Below are 19,173 nucleotides of genomic sequence, written 5' to 3' on the forward strand. Positions count from 1 at the left end.
TGTTCCTCTAAGCTGTCTTTAGTAACTGTGCCTCATATCATTCTGTGTGCCTTCTGACAGCTGGAAACAGCTGGAAACTTCCAAATAATTCCCCCTTAGGAATTGAACCTCAGCACCGCAGCAGTTCATTCTGGTTTGCGGTGCATGCAGTGCTGTTTCTCAGTGAGAGTTGCAAATTAGATTTTTTTTTGTCTGTTAAACTTACATAATAAATATTTAGTGGTCACTATTGCAACATAGCATGTTCTTTTCAGTAATGCACTGCATGCTATTCCAACACAACACTGACAAAAAATTGAGCTCAGTTTTTCACGTGTGCTGCAATCTGCAACTCCATCCTGACATTTATATAGTGGCGGTTCAGCATGTATTTGATGTAAACATGTCCCAGAGCGCATTGCTGTTAAATGTCGCAAGATGTTTTTGGATTAGCACAAAACACTGACATGCTTTCAAATCCTCTCCGGACTTAAAGCCTTCAAGGACTTAAGTGTGTGTGTGTGTGTGTGTGTGCGTGTGTGTGTATGTGTATGTGTGTGTGTGTGTGTGTGTGTTTGTGTGCATGAGTATGTTTTTGGACTAATTTTGGGCTATATACTAGCTGATTAAGCAAATGGACTTGTCAAACAGGGGAAAACTGGTAAATGTTTTCTTCTGAATCAAGCAATACTGTTTTGCAGTGCACCACCCTCAACAAGCTCCGCCAGTCAAAGTTTGTTAAATTCAGATTATGACCACATTTAGGGTTGATATGTACTAGTTAACCTAGCCTCACCAAAGAGGTCATCTGTGAAAGCAGCTTATTACGACCCATACTTAATTATTGTTAGACAGTGACCACTATTGGAGACCACTATTTCTGTCTAGTGTGAAACCAAAAGTCAATGCTGACTTATTTAAGTATGTATCTACTTAACTAATATCCATTATGTCACGTACATCACATTTTTCACATACTTATGTCACAACAATGGCTAAGTCAGTATGGAATTTGAACTGCATACTGACTTATGAGGAAATTTACAGCAAGAGATACATCCACCTACTGGATGTAATGCAGAAAACAAAAGCTGGTGTAAGAGGACATTGTTGACTGTCCTCTGTTGTCTTCTTCAGTTTCAATGATGTGAGGAATGAATCCTGCCAGCCAGTAGTTTGTTTTGGTGCACTGAAGTGCATCTTTTAACAAATGAGCCTCTCAAGGTGTGTCGCTGCCCCCAGTGGTTGACACGTGTGTCATTTCATGTCACTGTGGAACCTGTATTATGAAAACTCCCTTGTTAATACCAATAACCACAGGTGTCGCCACATCAAGCACAACTGAATTCTCAGGGAATAAAGCCTCTAGGGAAGGAAAAGTGTCATTAAGTGTTCAACCTGTGTCTTCACATGTGTTTCTGTGTGTGAAGGAGAGGGAAAATTGCTAACCTTTAAACTGAAGAGGCATTCTTTTCGTTTACCCTGTTCTGTTCAACAGGCAGACGGTGGAAATCATTACAGCCAGCTTCACTTGAATTGACTCAATGAATTCAATAGTTGTTAATTTAGAGACAGATTGGAAAAGAGAGGTGAGGGAGCACTAGGGATGGAGTGAGAGTGTAGAGAGCAAACAAAGAAATAAAAGGCAGGCACTGTAGGAGAGAGTGTGACTTCTAGGCAGAGAGGGAGAAGAAAGAGGAGAAGAAAAGAGAGATGTCCCGGAGGCAGAGTGAGTAAATGAGTCATCGGAGTGGATCTGCTATCAGGTCTATTCTAACAGCGCTACAAGTGAATGGATGCCTTAAAGGTTAGGCATAAAATGATTTCTCATTTTGCTGCGATATCCCCCAAGGTAGACATTAATGCTTTAGTTATGGACTTGACTGTAAAAGCTCCTGGGGTAACGCGCCGCTTGTCTGCCATAAATATCGCCGGCTATCTATATGCACATTGTGATTTCAATGAGGCTGCTTTTATGGTGAGGAGCGTATTTTTGTGCAAATAGTCAGTAAAGTTGATGTGATGCTGTGTGTCATCTCTACAGCCAGGTAGTCACCCCGTCTGCAGAGCCAACTCCCCAGGTGCTGCAGATCACAGCTGAGACTCTATTCAGCTCTGATCATCCTGACCCATTTCAGCACACACACACACACACACACACACACACACACACACGCACACACACACGCATGAACACTTGCAAGCAAAAGCCGTGCAGTCATACAAAGTAAAGCATCTACACACAAAACACTTACATATGTGCCAAGCTTCATTTCTGCTCGGTTGAGTCTGTTCGTGTCACAACTTTGCAGATGTTTTAGCCATGGGGACATGAACACTAAATTTGCACAAATTCTCTTCCCAGTCGTTTGGTTGGAACAGTGGGTTTTGAAATGATAATGAATCTGTGGGCCAGGATCTCCCACATGGCACTATGTCTGGTGTGGAAACAGAAGAAATAGAATAAGGCAGCCCTGGAAAGCAGCAGAATAAGATTTTTTTCTGTCAAATGTGAAAGTCAAATTCTGGCTGAACTAGATATGGCTTTTAAGCAGCCTGTGTTTCTAAGAAGTGATAAAATGTTGAAACGTGAATCTGAGGTTGTAGTAACATCCACAGACCACAGATGGCTCCCATACAAGTGATTTATAGTTTAAAGTCCTACCTTATCAATCAATCTCTGGAATGCCCAAGCAGTAATAAAAAAGATGTGTGGTGTAGTGATGATGACTCACTGTGACAAATACAGAATCATATGGCTTAATGCACGCTCACACGTTCCCGTACATGTGATTTTAGATGCTGATAGCAAGCTTAGTAAACAAATAAACAAATAAATACACCCTGACCTCCTACACAAAAAAACAGACACCTACTCTTACAGGGGGGCAGAATCTTATGTTGTAGCGCACATTCAAAGAGGTGGAGGCAAAGTACAAGTCAGATTCCACAGCAATATAACTACACAGCAGATAACACTGACCATACACACTCAGAGTGTCAACATGACTGGGGCGAACGGCATGCCAGAGATGATGAAGCTGGAGAGTGTGTCGTTGTATCCTCTGGGCTCGACAGCTGCCTCTGTCCCTGAGATGCTGTGTATCTTCGGGACCGGGGACTTAGGGCGCTCTCTGGGCCAGCGTCTGCTCCAGTCTGGCTACAGGGTGGTGTACGGCAGCCGCAGACCTCACAGCTGTGGCCCCTTACCTCAGGGAGCTCAGGTACGACACATGGCACAACACAGCACTGTCAGTCTGTCAAAATATACAAAAAGGTGAGTGTGTATGCAGCTCAAACATGTTCATGTAATGTCTTGACTTGATGTGTTTCTTTACAGGTGATGGACCATGCAGCGGCGGCCCAATCAGCCAGTCTTATCTTTATTTGTATTCACAGAGAACACTATGAATTCCTAGAGACAATGGCGCCTCATCTTGCAGGAAAGGTGAGTCAAGTTTTGATGTTAGAATCTGTAACAATTAGCACAAAAATCCCTAGCATTCATAGGGGACAAAATAGCAAGTAATTTCCAAATAAATTAGCTCACTTAATATACTTCCCCTACATCTGTGAATCTACATATTGATGATCACCATATTGCTCCCAGTGAACTTGGCATCAATTGTTAACCAGCACTGCGTTATTATGTACATATCAGTTACTATTATAATGCCTGCTTGTGGAAAGAAGTTACAGAATGTAAGTAAGTGAAAGGTTATCATGGAGTAATAATAATGCTTTCTCTGTAACAACTACAGTGATGAACTGGGGGCACAAAAATAGTAACTAATATGTACGTCAGTGATCACATTCACTTCCATAGGTTGAGGCGACAAAAAAAAAAATAATAATAATAATAAATCATGATAGCTTGGCTTAAAATAAGTATGCTTGCTACTTTCCTGATGTAACATCACAAAACATACATCACCAGTGTAGTATAATACACATATTAGAATACTATATTGTTAGTGAAATACACAAATGACTTTTGGACAAGAACAATGGTAAATGGACTTGCGTCATATAGCACCTTTCCAGTCTTTCGACCACTCAAAAAGCTTTCACTCTACATGTCACATTCAGCTGTTCACAGATTCATACACTTGTGGCCAAGGCTACCATTCAAGGTGCCATCTGCCACTCAATTTTAAAACATTCACCTGCACTCATACACAGACCTCACAGCCTTCGGCGAGCAAAATATGATTCCATGCCTTTCTCAAGGATACTACAACATGTGGACCGGAGGAGCCGAGGATCGAACTGCCAGTTAGTAAATAACCTGCTCTACCTCCTGAGCCACAGCCAACCAAAAAAAAAAAAAAGCCAATTAAAGAAAAAATAATAAAGTTTTAGAAAATGAAAATCAAATCAGCATCAAACATAAAAAAATGACTGTATTTATATTATATATATTCAATATTATTTATATTTGTGACATTGAAACAGTATTTACTGTGTTACAAAAAGTAATGTGATTACAGTAACACCTTAGTTTGTAAAGCATTACTCCGGTCAGTGTGCATAATCAGAATTTTTACTTTACTGATTTCTGATAAACTCAACACTCTCCTTTTATTGTAAATGAATATGAGACAAGATACGACTTAATTGAATTGATTGAACACCTTTTTTCTTTTGTTTCCTCCACTCGATGGGTTGATTACAAGGTGCTGGTGGACCTCAGTAACAACCTGAAAAAAGACATGTACCCAGAGGCCAATGCCGCCTACCTGCAGAGGTAACAGACTCCTGCTAACACAAGATGCCTCATTCATAAATACGCTGTATATGTAAATGCCTCCATCCTTGTGAATGTAATGTTTTATTCCAGTCATGATCTCAAAAAATTGAGCTAACTTTTCAAATTTGGGTTTATTGTCAACAATCATTTTTGAAACAGTAGGTACCACTTTTTTTTTCCAATGCTGGCTGTCTTTTTGGGAAAGTGCTCCTAAAAACCACTTAGAGCATGAGACATCAAAACTCTCAACTGAATCCAAAAGAAATGAAAAAAAAAAATTGCGGGGTTGTAGCTCCCTTGGCAGGACAGCCTGCTGTGTTTCTATTCAGTTGAAGTGGAAACATTGATTCTCCCCATTTTGAGGCCCTTCCTTCCCTGTCTGTGTATTTGTCGAAAGAAACAATAGCAACTTAAGTCCTTTCTGTGTGTTCCTCAGACTGGTCCCTGGAGCTGCTGTGGTGAAAGGCCTTAACACGCTGTCTGCCTGGGCCCTGCAGAATGGACTACTGGCAGGAAAACAGGTGAGAGAGTAGTGGAAGTAAGGATTCTGTTAAAAGATGTCAGTGGGATCAAGAAGAAACAGAGCCAGGAAGCTTCCGGGCCTTAAGGAGGGCTTTGGTTGACTGGAGTAAAGATACAAAGACAGAGCAGAAACAGGAGGGGAGATTACCAACTTGAGCTTTCCGTGATGAGACATATTTGACTTCAAACCATGCAACAATAACAGCCTTCAACATTTTCTGGAGTACAATGGGATAAGTGGCTCTCAGACTTGTTAATAATAGGATATGAATGCTTTGCCATACAGCACGTAAAATCTAGGAAGGGAATTGATTTCATTTGTGCTGTTGCAAGATGATTGATTTTGCCGTCTCTCCATAACAATGCACGAGAAAACGAGGACAGTGCTTGTATAAACACACAAACAAACAAAGATGCTTAATGATGTTACAAAGTTGAAAGACCACTGTTTATTGCAGCTTTCGTTTCGCAGCTACAAAGAGAAACAAAAACATGGTGGAACCTCTGGAGACCAAACCTGAATCTGCCTCGAATCCTCTTCAACACAAACAACACCTCCCATACACACACACACATACACACACACACACACACACACACACACACACACACACACACACACACACACACACACACACAGATACCACTGCATTGCTCTATTTTCTTTGAAAACAGGTAGCTGTGAGAGAGCAGGAGTGTTTGGATGTGTGTGTCTTTATCAGTGCATGTGTAGGTACAGTATATATCCACACGCACATGTTTGTAAGTGTGTGCTATTCCTCGGCTGGCAATTTGATTAGATCCACAGCGGGGCTGTGGCTCTGTCACATTTACATTCAGATGGAGATTTAGTCTGTCGGCCGTCCCCTGCTGTTACTGGTGCAGTAATGTAGGGAGACATGGCTGGCTGCCCAGTCCACTTATACACACACCTGGGGGAAAACTGCTCAATCCCACTGACTCCACTATATGCCTGTCAAAATGCACGCTCTCTCTCTCTAGTGCTCACTTGCTTCTCTCTCTCTTTGTATGATTCATTTTTTACCCCCTTTTACAAACAACTTAATCGTCTTATCACAGAGCTGTGAGTGTGGTAATAACCTTCAGCATAGAGAAGATCTAGAAATGGGATTACATACTGAACAGTATATAGTTAGCCTGTGTCTTTACATAGGCACACACTTCCAGGGGTTTCATCTCAAGATTACTAAGACAGCAGAGTGGAGATCAACAGAACAAGTGTTATTCTGTAGACAGACACTGAAGGTGTACTTGGAGCAGTCATGCGCTATATATTCCAAACAGGCCTGGTGAGTCATCTAACAATAATCACAGAGTAATTATTAGCAACTGAAAAACAAAAGCTGAGCAGAATGCAGCAAAAGGAAAATATTTCTAATTTTATTCTTACTCTGAGGCATTTTTGAAGAAAAACATCCATTTGGAGATTTTGAAAGCATTATTTCCCAACAACTGAACAAGTATTCACCTACACTGTGTTATTAGCAACTTTATCACTAGTGATAAATTATGACACTGGTAATCATAGAACCCATTGCCTATTGTGTCATGATAGTAAAACCTCTGAGGGCAAGGGCCAATATTTCAGTAGCTGGACACAATATATGAGATATACACGAGATGTTCGTCTTCACTTTTTGGAGCTGTCATGTCAAGCGAAAATTTAGAATTTGGCCAATGCATTTTGCCTCATTTGCTTTCCACATGGACAGTTTATCCATAGTCAACCAAATCCCACTCAAATATTGCCTAATTCTATGTAACTAAAAACAGAAACCGCAGTGCTTCCAATATCAAAACCCTGTACCACTGCCTATAAACTCTGCATAAATTCTACTAACATTAAAGACAAGGCTGACAATATTGGCTTTTTTCCCAAATGCCATGAAAAAACTGCAATGAGTTTAACCTAGTAGCAATCATAATTTGTGTAGCCAAAACCTGAGATAGCTTATACCTATGTGCCATAGCTCTCCATTTTTGTCCAAAAACTATTAACTGGGTGACATGTTCCTTCATTGCAATAAATATGGGCACTGTATTATTTAAGTCAGTGTCATAAAATACTCACTTTTGCACCAAATCAGTGGAAATAGTTTTGAAACACATGATTGTTTGTTTTGTTTGGAAATGTTTGCTAAAAAATACAGTGCCCTGCTTTCAAAGAAATGATGTAGCCTTTTAAAAAATATACATTGTGACCAGCTTTGGGCTCAGAGACACAGACACTGTAAAAAATTTGGAGACTGATGAGAAACGGACTACCTTGTTGCTTTTTGGTCTATTCATGGTATTTTTTGATGGTAACAGAAATATAGAACACCACCACCCTTATTATTGACTCAACCCATGGCTATACTGCAGCCCCTTTTTAAAAATAACCCACTCTTCCATGCTTCAGGTGTACCTGTGTGGGAGCAGTGCAGAAGCAAAGCAGGCAGTAGCAGAGATGGCCACAAAGCTGGGCCTCACTGTTCTGGATAAAGGGTCTCTGTCTGCAGCCAGAGAGCTGGAGGACTTCCCCCTGCGACTGTTTCCAGAGTGGAGGCTGCCCCTGTGTGTGGCTGCCGGCCTCACTGCCTTCTTCTTCTTCTATCTCCTCATTAGAGATGTCATCTACGCATACGTTGAACAGCGGAATGATATCTCCTACAGAATCGCGTTGACCCTGGGAAACAAGGTAGAGATATGTCCCCCTCCGGTTTAGTATCCAGATGGTCTTTTGTGTTCCCTTTAAAGGATTCTGTGTTTATCCCCTGCTTTTTAGGTGTTTCCCATTGTGTCTCTCATCATGTTGTCTCTGTGTTACCTACCTGGTGTCATAGCTGCCTTCTTTCAGCTCTACAGAGGAACTAAGTACAGGTCAGACATTAAAAAAAACGTCCTGTACTTGTGCAATTTGTTGTAAAAGTGTATCATTTTTTAAGCTCAAGTTTGCATTTTCCAGGCGCTTCCCTGATTGGCTGGACCGCTGGATGCTGTGCAGGAAGCAGATAGGTTTGATTGCACTGGGCTATGCTTTTCTCCATGCCATCTATACATTTGTCACTCCTACTCGCTATGCTGTCAGACACAAACTAATCTCGACTGTGGTGGATGAGGTATTGCAGACTGGTTTAAATCTTGCAGTGTTTTTACGTCATGCATGTAGAAAATTATGACAAAAAGCTAACCATACGTACAGTACTGTCTCTTTCTTTGTTTCTCTTAGATGAAGAACAATAAAACCACCCCATTCTACTTTGATAACACAGAGGCATGGGGACAAGACTCATTTTATGTGCTGGGAATCCTTGGCTTCTTTCTTTATGTCCTGCTAGGATTAACATCACTGCCCTCTGTGGGAGGCTCTCTCAGCTGGAGAGAGTTCAACTTCATTCAGGTCAGAGCGCAGTTGGAAATGTACAGTCCTTTATGTGCATGTGTTAGAGAGTTAGAGTGTGGGTGTGTGTTGAGTTCACCTTTAGGCCTACAGACAATATCAGTCATGTGCTCACTATCAGTAAAAAAACGTCTTTAAGGGCTGCTGTAATCTATATTTGGAGTTTCCAAGTTTTCATCAAGTTATTAAAGTGTTGTAAAAGCAATATGTCACTGGCAGTCATATCCCTGGAGTCTAGTTAGCTAACTGCCTAACACACGCGCACAGAGTGAAAGCCTGGCTGACTTTAGCCCAGGATCTTAAATGTTAAGTTATTCATTAAATTGAATTACGATACCTGGTATAATCCTCAGGGAGGAGATTGTTAATACAGGTCACAGGTCCATTTGTGTAAAGGTCAGGTCCTTAGGTAGACCTCAGGTAGGGACTGAGACTCAGAGATACAGGTCTAGGTCAAAATAATCCTTATGATCTGGTGAGAAGAGTTATGAAAAGCATATATATTAACAGGTATCAATCTACATAAACTATTTTTTCCCAGGGGTTGTCACCAGAGGAATGTAAATTATTGAATGTTAATGCTCACAGCAGAAGGATTTGCTGTTCTAAATGGGTTAAATAAGATCCCTGACTATCATTATAAGGGCACCATTCATAACTGCACTACATTAATATGAATGTTTCCTCATTGTGCTGTTTACTCTAAGTCACTGTGGATGAGAACATCAGCAGCCAAATGCTAAAAATGTAAATGAAAGCACATTATCCAAGTAATTAACAATAACTGAGCCTCAAAGGCCACTGGTGCTACAAAACCAATTACTCTGGAACGGCTGTGAAACAATTTGTATTTTTAGCTTATTGTAACACTTGTGGGTTCCACAAGCACAGAAAAGATCCAGACATTCATCTATCAGAAAAATACCACTGAAAGGTTCAGTGTGTGAAAGGTTTCTATAAATACATTCAGTTGGGAAGTTTTCATTTAACCAAAATACAGTTTTTTATTGGATTTTTTTATCATGCAAAATATGGTTTTTGCTTGCATCAGTGAATCTCTAATTCTGGAGTAAAACTCTACAAGGAATAATGTTATGTCTTATTTCTTTCCCTGCAGGGAGTTAGATGAGCAGCTTAACATCCATGAAGCTACCAACCCCACCTGCAGCCTGTTAGCTTAGCTTAACATGAAAACTGAAAACCAGAAAAAAACAGCCTGCTTTGCACTGTCTAAAAGTCACAAAATCTGCCTCCCAACTCCTCTAAAGCTCATTTATTAATTTGTTGTATCTCACTTGTCTGTATAGAAAAAGTAGGGTGTAAAAACAATAAATTGTGGTTTTCGGTGAGTTTATGTGCCGAGTGTGGTAACGTCCTGGGATATAACTTGTTAAATAAAGAGCTTTAAGGGGCTTTCACATTAGGGCCACAGGGTCAAATCAGAGTACACTTGATCACAATGTCCAATTTGTTTATTTAGTTGAACACTATGCACGGTACCCGGGCCTGGTTCATTGATCCATGCCTGAATCCACTTGAAAAGGTGGTCTGTTGTATGATTTGTGTATACTTTGAGATGATACGCATCAGTTGTGAACACCAGCTATGCCAAAACAAGAAAGTAGAATGCTATATAACACGACTACAAGGAATTTTTAACTGGTTATGAAAAAGTCTCAATTTAATATCGGATATCGGTCGGAGTTCTGGCAGAAGGCAAGAGCGGAGAGCTCTGCAGTGCCCATCTGCAGCACCATGTAGCTCCACAAAAATGTCACGTATATAATGACACAAGTGTAGGCCTTCTCAGGTATGGATGAACATTACTAAAATAAAAACTGGCCAGCAGCAAAGAAATCATACTCAGGCACAGTAAAAATAATGAAAATGCCCTTGGAGTTGCTGGGAGTTGGATTTTGTTAGCAGTGTCCACCTGTTTACCTTGTGCTTACCTAAGCTAACTGGCTGCTGGCCCTTATTTACTCTATAGACCTGTGCGTGGTATCGACCTTGTCATCTAACTCTTTACAGGAAAGTGAATAAGCATTTCTTCTCAAAACATTATACTATTCTTTTAACATTACCATTTTGTGATTTTATGTTTTTTCTTAGTCAAAACTGGGCCACCTGACCCTGCTCATATGCACAACACATGGCTACATCTACGGCTGGAACAAATTTCTCCGTCCATCTACCTACAAATGGTACACTCCACCTGGCTACATGCTCTGTCTGACTGTGCCTTCTGTGGTGCTCGTGCTTAAAGCACTTATCCTCCTCCCCTGCGTGGATCGAAGCCTAACCCGCATTCGACAAGGCTGGGAGAGGACCCAGCCAAGAGAGGAGGAGGTAGGTAAGGCCACCAACTTGTGAACTCTGACCTCTGAGGTCTGCTGATTACTGAAATTCAGTCATTGTCATTGTCATCATTTCATTCAATCATTATTTTCAGGTGGACAAAAAAAGCATGTACATAACTATATATTTTAAACAGTATGTAAAACAGGCCTTCTGATGAATATGAAGTGAAAAATATTTATATAAATTATGCCATAATTACAGTATCCCATGTTTTGATTTTGCAAAATAGGAGCTATTACTTTTCAAAAATTAGGAATTCAGGTTGGTATGTCAAATGAGTGATACTTTGGAAAAAAACGACATATCCAAACATAATTTTGTCCATGCTCAGTTGGTGTGTGTGACTGTGTCCTTTGATCAGTCTGCACTGCCTACTCTCAATTGTGCAATAGCCAAACAACACAAAAAAGTATAGTTTATATCAGCCAAATGGACAGGTCTCCATGGATATAAATGTTTTTAATGTCTATTTCCTTTGAGCTAAGAAAAAAAGGGAATTCATGTTTGTGCCGTATCGTTTTCACAGACTGTGGTGAAAAATAGATTGATATCCCCCGCTGACATCCATTGTTTTGATAAACATAGGCAACAGTTTCCGCTTCCCCCTCTCCTTTCCCTTCAAGTTGTGCGATTGTATCCCTGAGGTTGCTCTCTTTTCAGGATGTTATTGATCTCCCTGTTTTCTAACACAAATACCTCGCTGCCCAAACCTGCCTGCCTCTTAAGGGCATGCAAACGTGCACTCTAACACACTACGGATGCACATACGCAGTATAAAGGGAGCAAAGTTAACTAATTATATTACCACATGCAGAGTCGACACACGCATGCACATAGATGCATGTATACATAGCGCTGACACCATAGATGATCACAGATTTGGAAGCCAAAAGCGGGCTAAGGAGGAAGATCAGGTGTCTTTTATACATCTAAAGCAGGGTTACAGAGGGCTAACGCAGGTAGATAATAAGAGCATTTACAAGGAGGCAAAGCAGAATGTAGGCTGTATAACAAAGTTAACATAGACAGTCCCCTCAATATACACTGATAGCAGATAAGAAGCAGCTGGGAAGGCAGGTGACTTGATCAGGTGATAAGCAGAGGTGGCAAAGTCAGTAGTGATGGCTGGTGGTGTAGAATGGCAGGTGTGGAACAACAAGATGCCTTAGTATGTACAACACTAATCAGATGATCGAGATGCAGAGGAGGGAGGAGAGTAGGATGGAGCAGCTGTCACCATGACAGAGTCTGGTGCTACAAGAGAAATATGCAGTGCCTTTTTTGCCTAAAGCAGAACATTTAGTCAGAGGCATCCTGTTATCTAGCATCTAACAGCATTATCTGCACACACAATCTGCAATCCCTTACACCCTCTCACATTGTGTTGTTCTCCTATTACCAAAGAACTGCTGTTGATTTTAGCCTGTTTCCCGCTCCGTGTGTGTGTGTGTGTGTGTGTGTGTGTGTGTGTGTGTGTGTGTGTGTGTGTGTGTGTGTGTGTGTGTCTGTGCCTGTGCTGATCTATAAATGAGATTCCAAGATCGCCCTGGGAAAGAATTAAGATGTAGCGACATACAAAAAAAGCTGTGAAACAAGCTAGCTCTCCTTTTGTGTTTAATTTCAAATGCCTATAGGCAACCCTGAAACCCAATGAGATTCTGTGTGTCCAGCTGTGAAGGCTCACTTTTGTGTGGACACAAATATAAAGCTAAAAATTGTGGGTAAAGACATAGTGTGGATGGCATGAAAAGTTCACCCAGGATTCACTCGGATGTTAAATGATGAAACATTGTATCACCATTCAACGGTTTGTGTGATCTTTGGATTAGTTCCCCATGAGAGGTATCACAGGCTTAGCGTAAAGTAACGTAATCAATGTAAAGTTACGGAAGCTAGGTTTTGGCAAGTAAAGGTACCGTGGCAATTTCAAGGAAAATAGACATGGTGGAAATGTACCTTAAAATTACTCACAAGACTCAAACACCCGTCTCCTGGGAAAAGTTTTGGGGAAAGTCTGTTATTTTGTGACCCATCCACCAACCCAACCTCCAATGTGATGGGTACTCTTCCTTTTCTATTCCTGTCAGTGCATTACTGATATAATTGCAGTCTTCCCAAATACATGGGTTATAAACAAATTACTGGCTCATGATTATGGAGGATATATATAAATTTTGGTGCTTTGCTTTTTGTAGGAAAACATACAAACAGAGCATGAGAATAGCCTAAATAAAAACTGCATGGTACTATAGATATAGCTTAAGCTTTTGCACATTTGCTTTGTAACAAAATGATCTTTTGTCTGAGGAAGTTCTAATGCCCGAAATGTCCCACATGTGGAGATAATTGACTACATTTTAATGGGATCATGCACTAGTGTGCTGACTTAAATTATTCTTTCATATCTATTTTTGCTTGGTCCAGCACCTAGTTTTTATCACATTTCAATGTGCATGCTGCTTGAACTTTTCTCTAACAAAATGACCTTGACATGAAATCCCTTGAAATTCATTGTCTAAGTACTGTAAAATTATTTTTGTGAAGTTGAAAATAATCTAAGAAATAATATTAATAATGCCCATGTCTTTTCCTTAATGGTATGAATTTCATATCATACGCAGGTTGAAGAGATAAGTTTTAATTACTCAGCAACATTGTTTTCAGCTTTATCTTTCAAGCATCTTGATGTTTTGTCTTGTCTCAATAGTGTTTTCGCTCAGAGAAATCCAAGGTTGTGCAGACATTCAACGTCCACATTTTTTAGTTCTAAAACTTAAATCCGGTGTTTTGAAAGGAATATGTCTTTACACAAAAAAGGCTGTTTCCCAAACTCTGTTTATTTCGTTGTTTGATGGATTTTTGAATTAAGCTTGTTTTGACTTCTGAAAACCTTGAATTATGAGCTCTCTAGGTTCAAAGAAAAATTGTTACCTGAAATAGATTAAATAAAATACTTTACCCAAACACTAAATCTTTCTCATACCGATCAGAACTCTGTAATGCTTAAGGATTGCATTTAAGACTGTATAACTCAGCACAGCATGGGGCACATGCTCTGTGGCTCAGGACATCAAGGAGGCAAATGACATCCCAAGCGACAGTGTTTCTCATTGTCCTGTAAATTGAACTTTTACAATTTGCCCAAACTCTCAATCTCTCAGTCTGTTGAGGTAAAAGTTGCCCTCCATTACATCAGTAAGCAGCTAGCATACCACAAGGGGCTTTTTCCAAGTTCTCACGCAGCACATAGTGCTTAATTGATTCAGCAGGAATGTCAAAAGAGAGGCATTTAAGGTGAGTAGTATTACTGCTATAGCTCCTATCGTGCAGCCTAATTTATTGTGGGAGAACCCAGGAGGTTTGCAAATAGCCTGCAGCATCACTAGGGCCATATAGTTTGAGCAAATACTGCAATTCATTCAGAACAGGAAACTTAGTCTAGCAAAGGGGGGGATGAGGAAAGGCAGGTTATCCTGCCAATGAACTGAATAATGCATTTCTTCCACTTTATGGCTGACAAGGAACCTAATCTGCAGATTTGGTATGTAGTTCCTCTTTGCTCTAAACTTGACAGCAGCATGTGGTGAGTAAACACATCAGTAACAAGATCAGCGCAAAACACAACGTCATGCCTACCAGTGAGAGGGCTTCTTCAATCGGCATTCTTAAGAGCAACAATTAATTATTTTGAACATTTTTTCATAATACACGGGTTTCTCAAAGAGGTCACAATTGTTGTATTTACAATGTTTGATCACTTACTGATATCATATTTGCTTTATCTGTTTTTGTTTTGTTGTTTGTTATTCAGTTTTACTAACATCAGGCTTAACAGTCATTCAGTAACAGAAATTATTCAAGCACAATAATAATGAGCATTTGCAGTTTCATAAGACAACACAATGCCACAGATGTAACAGGTTTGAGGGAGTGTGTCATTGGCATGCTGACTGTAGGAATTTCACCAGAGCTGTTGCCTGTTAGCAGAATGTTCCTTACACTACCATAAGCTGTGTCCTATGTTGTTTCCGAAAAATTCTCGGAAATTTTCTCGGAAGCTTTGGTGACATTCCTTCACTCAACATGCCAGTGGCACAGTCCCTTAAACCATTTGTGGAGCAAAAACAAAAGTGCTGGGTTTCTGTTTTTTGTTGAGTGTACATTTGAATTGAAAAATCTTTCTACACCCTTACTCATAATTTGGTTACATTATTATAATTTATTTTCAGGGTTCAAAACAAAATATATGAAAATCAACCTGAAATTATAAAAGTTAGGCAGACAAAAATGGTAATTTAAGGACGATGCCTCCACCCCATCCCCTGTGGAAATTATTTCCTTGATGACACTGATGCAGCAACCAAAGACAGTGACAGTGCTGTCAAAGGTTTACATTGTAATTGCATATAGGCTAAAATAGGCAGATGTGATGTACAAAGTAGAGCTCTTGTAGCACCTCTGGGACCCAGAGCTGGAAAGGGCCTCATAAACATAAGGGGCCACCCATAAGGTTGTGGGCACCTCTGCCTTTCACTGATGAGCTAAATAGAGAATCACACAATAAGCAGCAGACGTAGCTGACTCAAGATGTATTACAAATTGTCGAGTTGAGTCTCAGTACATGGGACTACACTTCCCAGAGTGCAACAGCGAGAGGCAAGAGGGTGCTTGATTGCACTCTGATTTAGAGCACCTGGGAAGGACTGGGGGAGCTCAACAGTCACACACACAGAGGAGAAAGGAGCAAGAGGAGACAAAGGAGAGGAGACCCAAGTCCACCTTTGGATTCAGGCCAAAGACGCCAATGGTCTGTAGAATGTTTATTTGCTTCTTGTCGTCTGAAATGTGCAGCATTTATTTGATTTTCTGTCCAATAAGCTATCAAGATATTTAATTTTGAGCTTAAATAGAGTAAAAATATAGCATATATATTCTGTTAAATGTTAAAACACTACTCTTTTTCTTGATTATTCTTTATTCAATTTAAAAGGCTTAAATGATTAATTAATTGAAAATGGGTAATGTGTCAACTTTTTGGTTCTGTGCTGGATGGTAATTTTGGTTTTCTGTCTTTAAAGGTTTACAACCTATGAAACAAGACGACCAACCAACTAAAAATAAAATAAAAGTTTGAGTTGGAACCTTGAATCGAGTTGTCCTCGCGTCAGTTTGGTGGGAAAAAGAGGTGGACGTGACACAAATGTTACATTATTACAAATAGCAAATGAACAGTTAAACAGAAGATTGTGATTAGAAAAAAGGATTGTATTTTGTGTAACATGGCAGTTCAAAAAAAAATCAACTTCATAAAGCCACTGCACTTCCCAAAGACTGACACATAACTTTTTTAAGGCCACTATTTAAGTCTACAGCATGTTAGTGTATCATACTAAAAAAATATTACTTAATTGAGATCTTGTCTTAGTGTGACTACAACAGACAGGCCTTTTGTTTCCTTTCTATCACCACTCTTCCGTTGGTATTGAAGTGCAGTGCCCTCCAGTTGAGCAGACTCCCTGGGGTGAAGTTCAGATCATTCACGTAGTACTTGATCTCACAGGGTGAAAGGACGTAGTCCCACATATGGACATCAGAAAGCATGCCAACAAAAGACTGATCAATGGCAAACCCCCCGCCATATGAATCCTGCTCCTGTGGTGATTGAATAGAGTTGTGATAAAAACATTTCTGTGCTGTGCAAACAAGGGCAATATTTTTTTTAGTAAGTAATTCAAATTCACCAATCAACAGAAATTTCTGGAATTCTTTCAACTCTAATGTTTATCAATTACCTGTCCGAGGATAATAATGGAGCTCAAGATGTTTGATCCACCAATGAATTTCCTTACTGAGGGCTTTCCATCTAACCACAGCTGCACCACACCAGATGCAGAGTCCCATGTAGAACAAATTGAGAGCCACATGTTCAGCTTGTAGTCCTCTGCTGCAAATTCGACCTTTCGATTCTTGACAATGAGTTCAATCCCATCAGTGGTTTTGAATAGTAGGAAACCATTGGGAGCAGACGGTGTGGCCAGAGAGAAAAGCACGTGGGCTTTTTTGAGGTCTGTAAATGACCTGAAACAGGCAGTTACAGCACTGATATTCTGTGCCGATGTTGTCAGTCTCACATTAGCCGTGTTAGTTCGCTCCAGGAAGGTAAACATTTCACCAGACAGATCTACAGTTAGAAAAAAAAAAAAAAAAGCTTTATGTTCATGTAAGTTGTACAATGATCAAATAAAGCACACAGTGCCTCAGTATTTGCAGACATATACTCCCTAAAATATATAAAGATGTTTGAGAAATGTGCTTAATATGTGGAAGCAAACCCTGAACCTGCTGAATTTATTATATATTTTGCTGAGTCTTTTTACAAAATGTTAGGAACAAATGAACCAATGACACTTGTAATCACATTTGAACACCACTCACCATTTGGCCACATGCACGCACGCACGCACGCACGCACACACACACACACACACACACACACACACACACACACAATGTGTAATTGTTTCATTCTATTTATTTATTTATTTTGCAACAAACTGTATTCATGTGCATGTGTAAGGTTATGGCAAAATTCCTTTTACATTTCTGTCTGTCTAATAAAGAATATATATATATTTACCTTGTTGATCAGCAGCATATGCTGTCAGCATCACCAGGAGAAGCAAAAATGCCATCTGATACAAAGACAAATGAAGAGACACCAAAATATTTTTTTATGCAGTCCCACATACATCTTTCTACTTAGTACAATAGATTTTCCACAAAAATATGTTTCTTGGGTGTTTGCTTACTGGCTTTTTAAAAGTGCTTGATGGGTTGCATAATGTACAAAATATTTTTGTACTGTACATTTGTTATTGTAAAAAAAAAAGAAGAAATGCTCAGTTTAAATCCAGTAAATCAGATTCAGTTGGATTACTATCTGATACAATATACAGCAGATAGAACATTGGATATCATGTTGTGATCTTACCTTTCGGTCTGTGTCAGGATGCTGTGCACAACAATCAACAGGAATGGATTTGTAAATCAACAGGAGGGAGTTTTATGCCTTCACTTCTTCATTTCATCATGCCAGTGCTGTAAGTCTTGGACCTGTATGACTTCTTTGTAAACACCTTCCTTGTACACAAAATTAAGAAATCATGTCTCTTGTTTTGAAAAAATCTCTTCATGCAGCAGTGTTGTTACAATGTTGTTATGAGTTTGAGCTTTTGCCCTCAGGCCGTCATTTTAGGGCTCCTATGGGGAGGACTAAAAGACTTTAGGTTTCATTCATCCCCACTGCAGTTTATTTACTTAATAGCAATTAGCCCCTCGATTACTCATGTTCTTTCTGCACTGTTATTGCTTATTTGCACATTTACACATTGCACTTTTTGCAATTCTTGGTAGCATTCTCCCATTTTTGATACAAGCTCTGGACTGAACATTTGCTAGTGATTTTGTATATGTATATGGTGCTTTTATATTGCGTTGGTTTTTTTTTCTGACTTTTATTACTGACTTCTAGGATCTTATTTTTGTGTAACTGTGTGTGTGTAGTATTTCTGCTGCGACACTTATTTCCCTTCATGGGATAACAAAGTGATTCTGATTCTGATTCAAAGAGTGGACAAACACATTACAGGCTTTTAATGCTATGTCATCAACTATATCACCTTCATACATGTCCAATTGGAGCTCTTTACAAACTATGAAAAAAGTAAAGGTAAGGGACATTTAACAAAGTAACTAATATAAGCAATAAAACTGATACAAAGGGAAATAAGGAAATAAAATAAAGCAGTGCATATGAGAACAGTTGGAAACTCACACCACATGCGTCATGAAGGCGAGGATTAAAGTAGGCCTACATGTGACACCTTTTGTTCTCTTGTTCTGCCAAACCCAATCATAGAAGGGTATCTGGCTAAGTCACACATTAAACCTATCAATAAGAAAATAGGTCATTATATCTTACAACGTGTTTTACTCATTTTAGAGTATTTTATTTAGTACTGATGAACCAGCTGCATGCGGCTCATTGAAATGGAAAACACATGCTGCTTTAAAACATATTTCTGTGTGGGGATCAGTGAACAGGACACCAGACACTTTCAAACTGTTGTATTAAAAACATTTTAATTGAGTTTTATGT

The 19,173-nt window shown here is 39.6% G+C and overlaps 2 protein-coding genes across 2 annotated transcripts; one reads left to right on the plus strand and one right to left on the minus strand.

Annotated features, from left to right (window-relative positions):
- The first annotated feature begins 1,087 nt into the window (after positions 1-1,087).
- Positions 1,088-16,163, plus strand: LOC121946273 (metalloreductase STEAP4-like). Its single transcript, XM_042490775.2, has 9 exons — positions 1,088-3,203; positions 3,320-3,427; positions 4,656-4,726; positions 5,166-5,250; positions 7,674-7,952; positions 8,040-8,134; positions 8,220-8,373; positions 8,484-8,654; positions 10,767-16,163. Exons 1-9 carry the CDS (start codon positions 2,985-2,987, stop codon positions 11,025-11,027), a joined length of 1,443 nt encoding a protein of 480 aa, XP_042346709.2. The 5' UTR covers positions 1,088-2,984; the 3' UTR covers positions 11,028-16,163.
- A 282-nt stretch (positions 16,164-16,445) lies between these two features.
- On the minus strand, positions 16,446-17,707 carry LOC121946281 (C-reactive protein-like). Its single transcript, XM_042490784.2, has 3 exons — positions 17,653-17,707; positions 16,808-17,196; positions 16,446-16,667 (listed from the first exon to the last, which is right to left on the minus strand). Exons 1-3 carry the CDS (start codon positions 17,705-17,707, stop codon positions 16,446-16,448), a joined length of 666 nt encoding a protein of 221 aa, XP_042346718.2.
- Positions 17,708-19,173: the final 1,466 nt, after the last annotated feature.

Source organism: Plectropomus leopardus, chromosome 11 (genome assembly GCF_026936395.1).
Source record: "Plectropomus leopardus strain MGB_pleo_1.0 chromosome 11, ASM2693639v1, whole genome shotgun sequence".
Lineage (NCBI taxonomy): Eukaryota > Metazoa > Chordata > Actinopteri > Perciformes > Serranidae > Plectropomus > Plectropomus leopardus.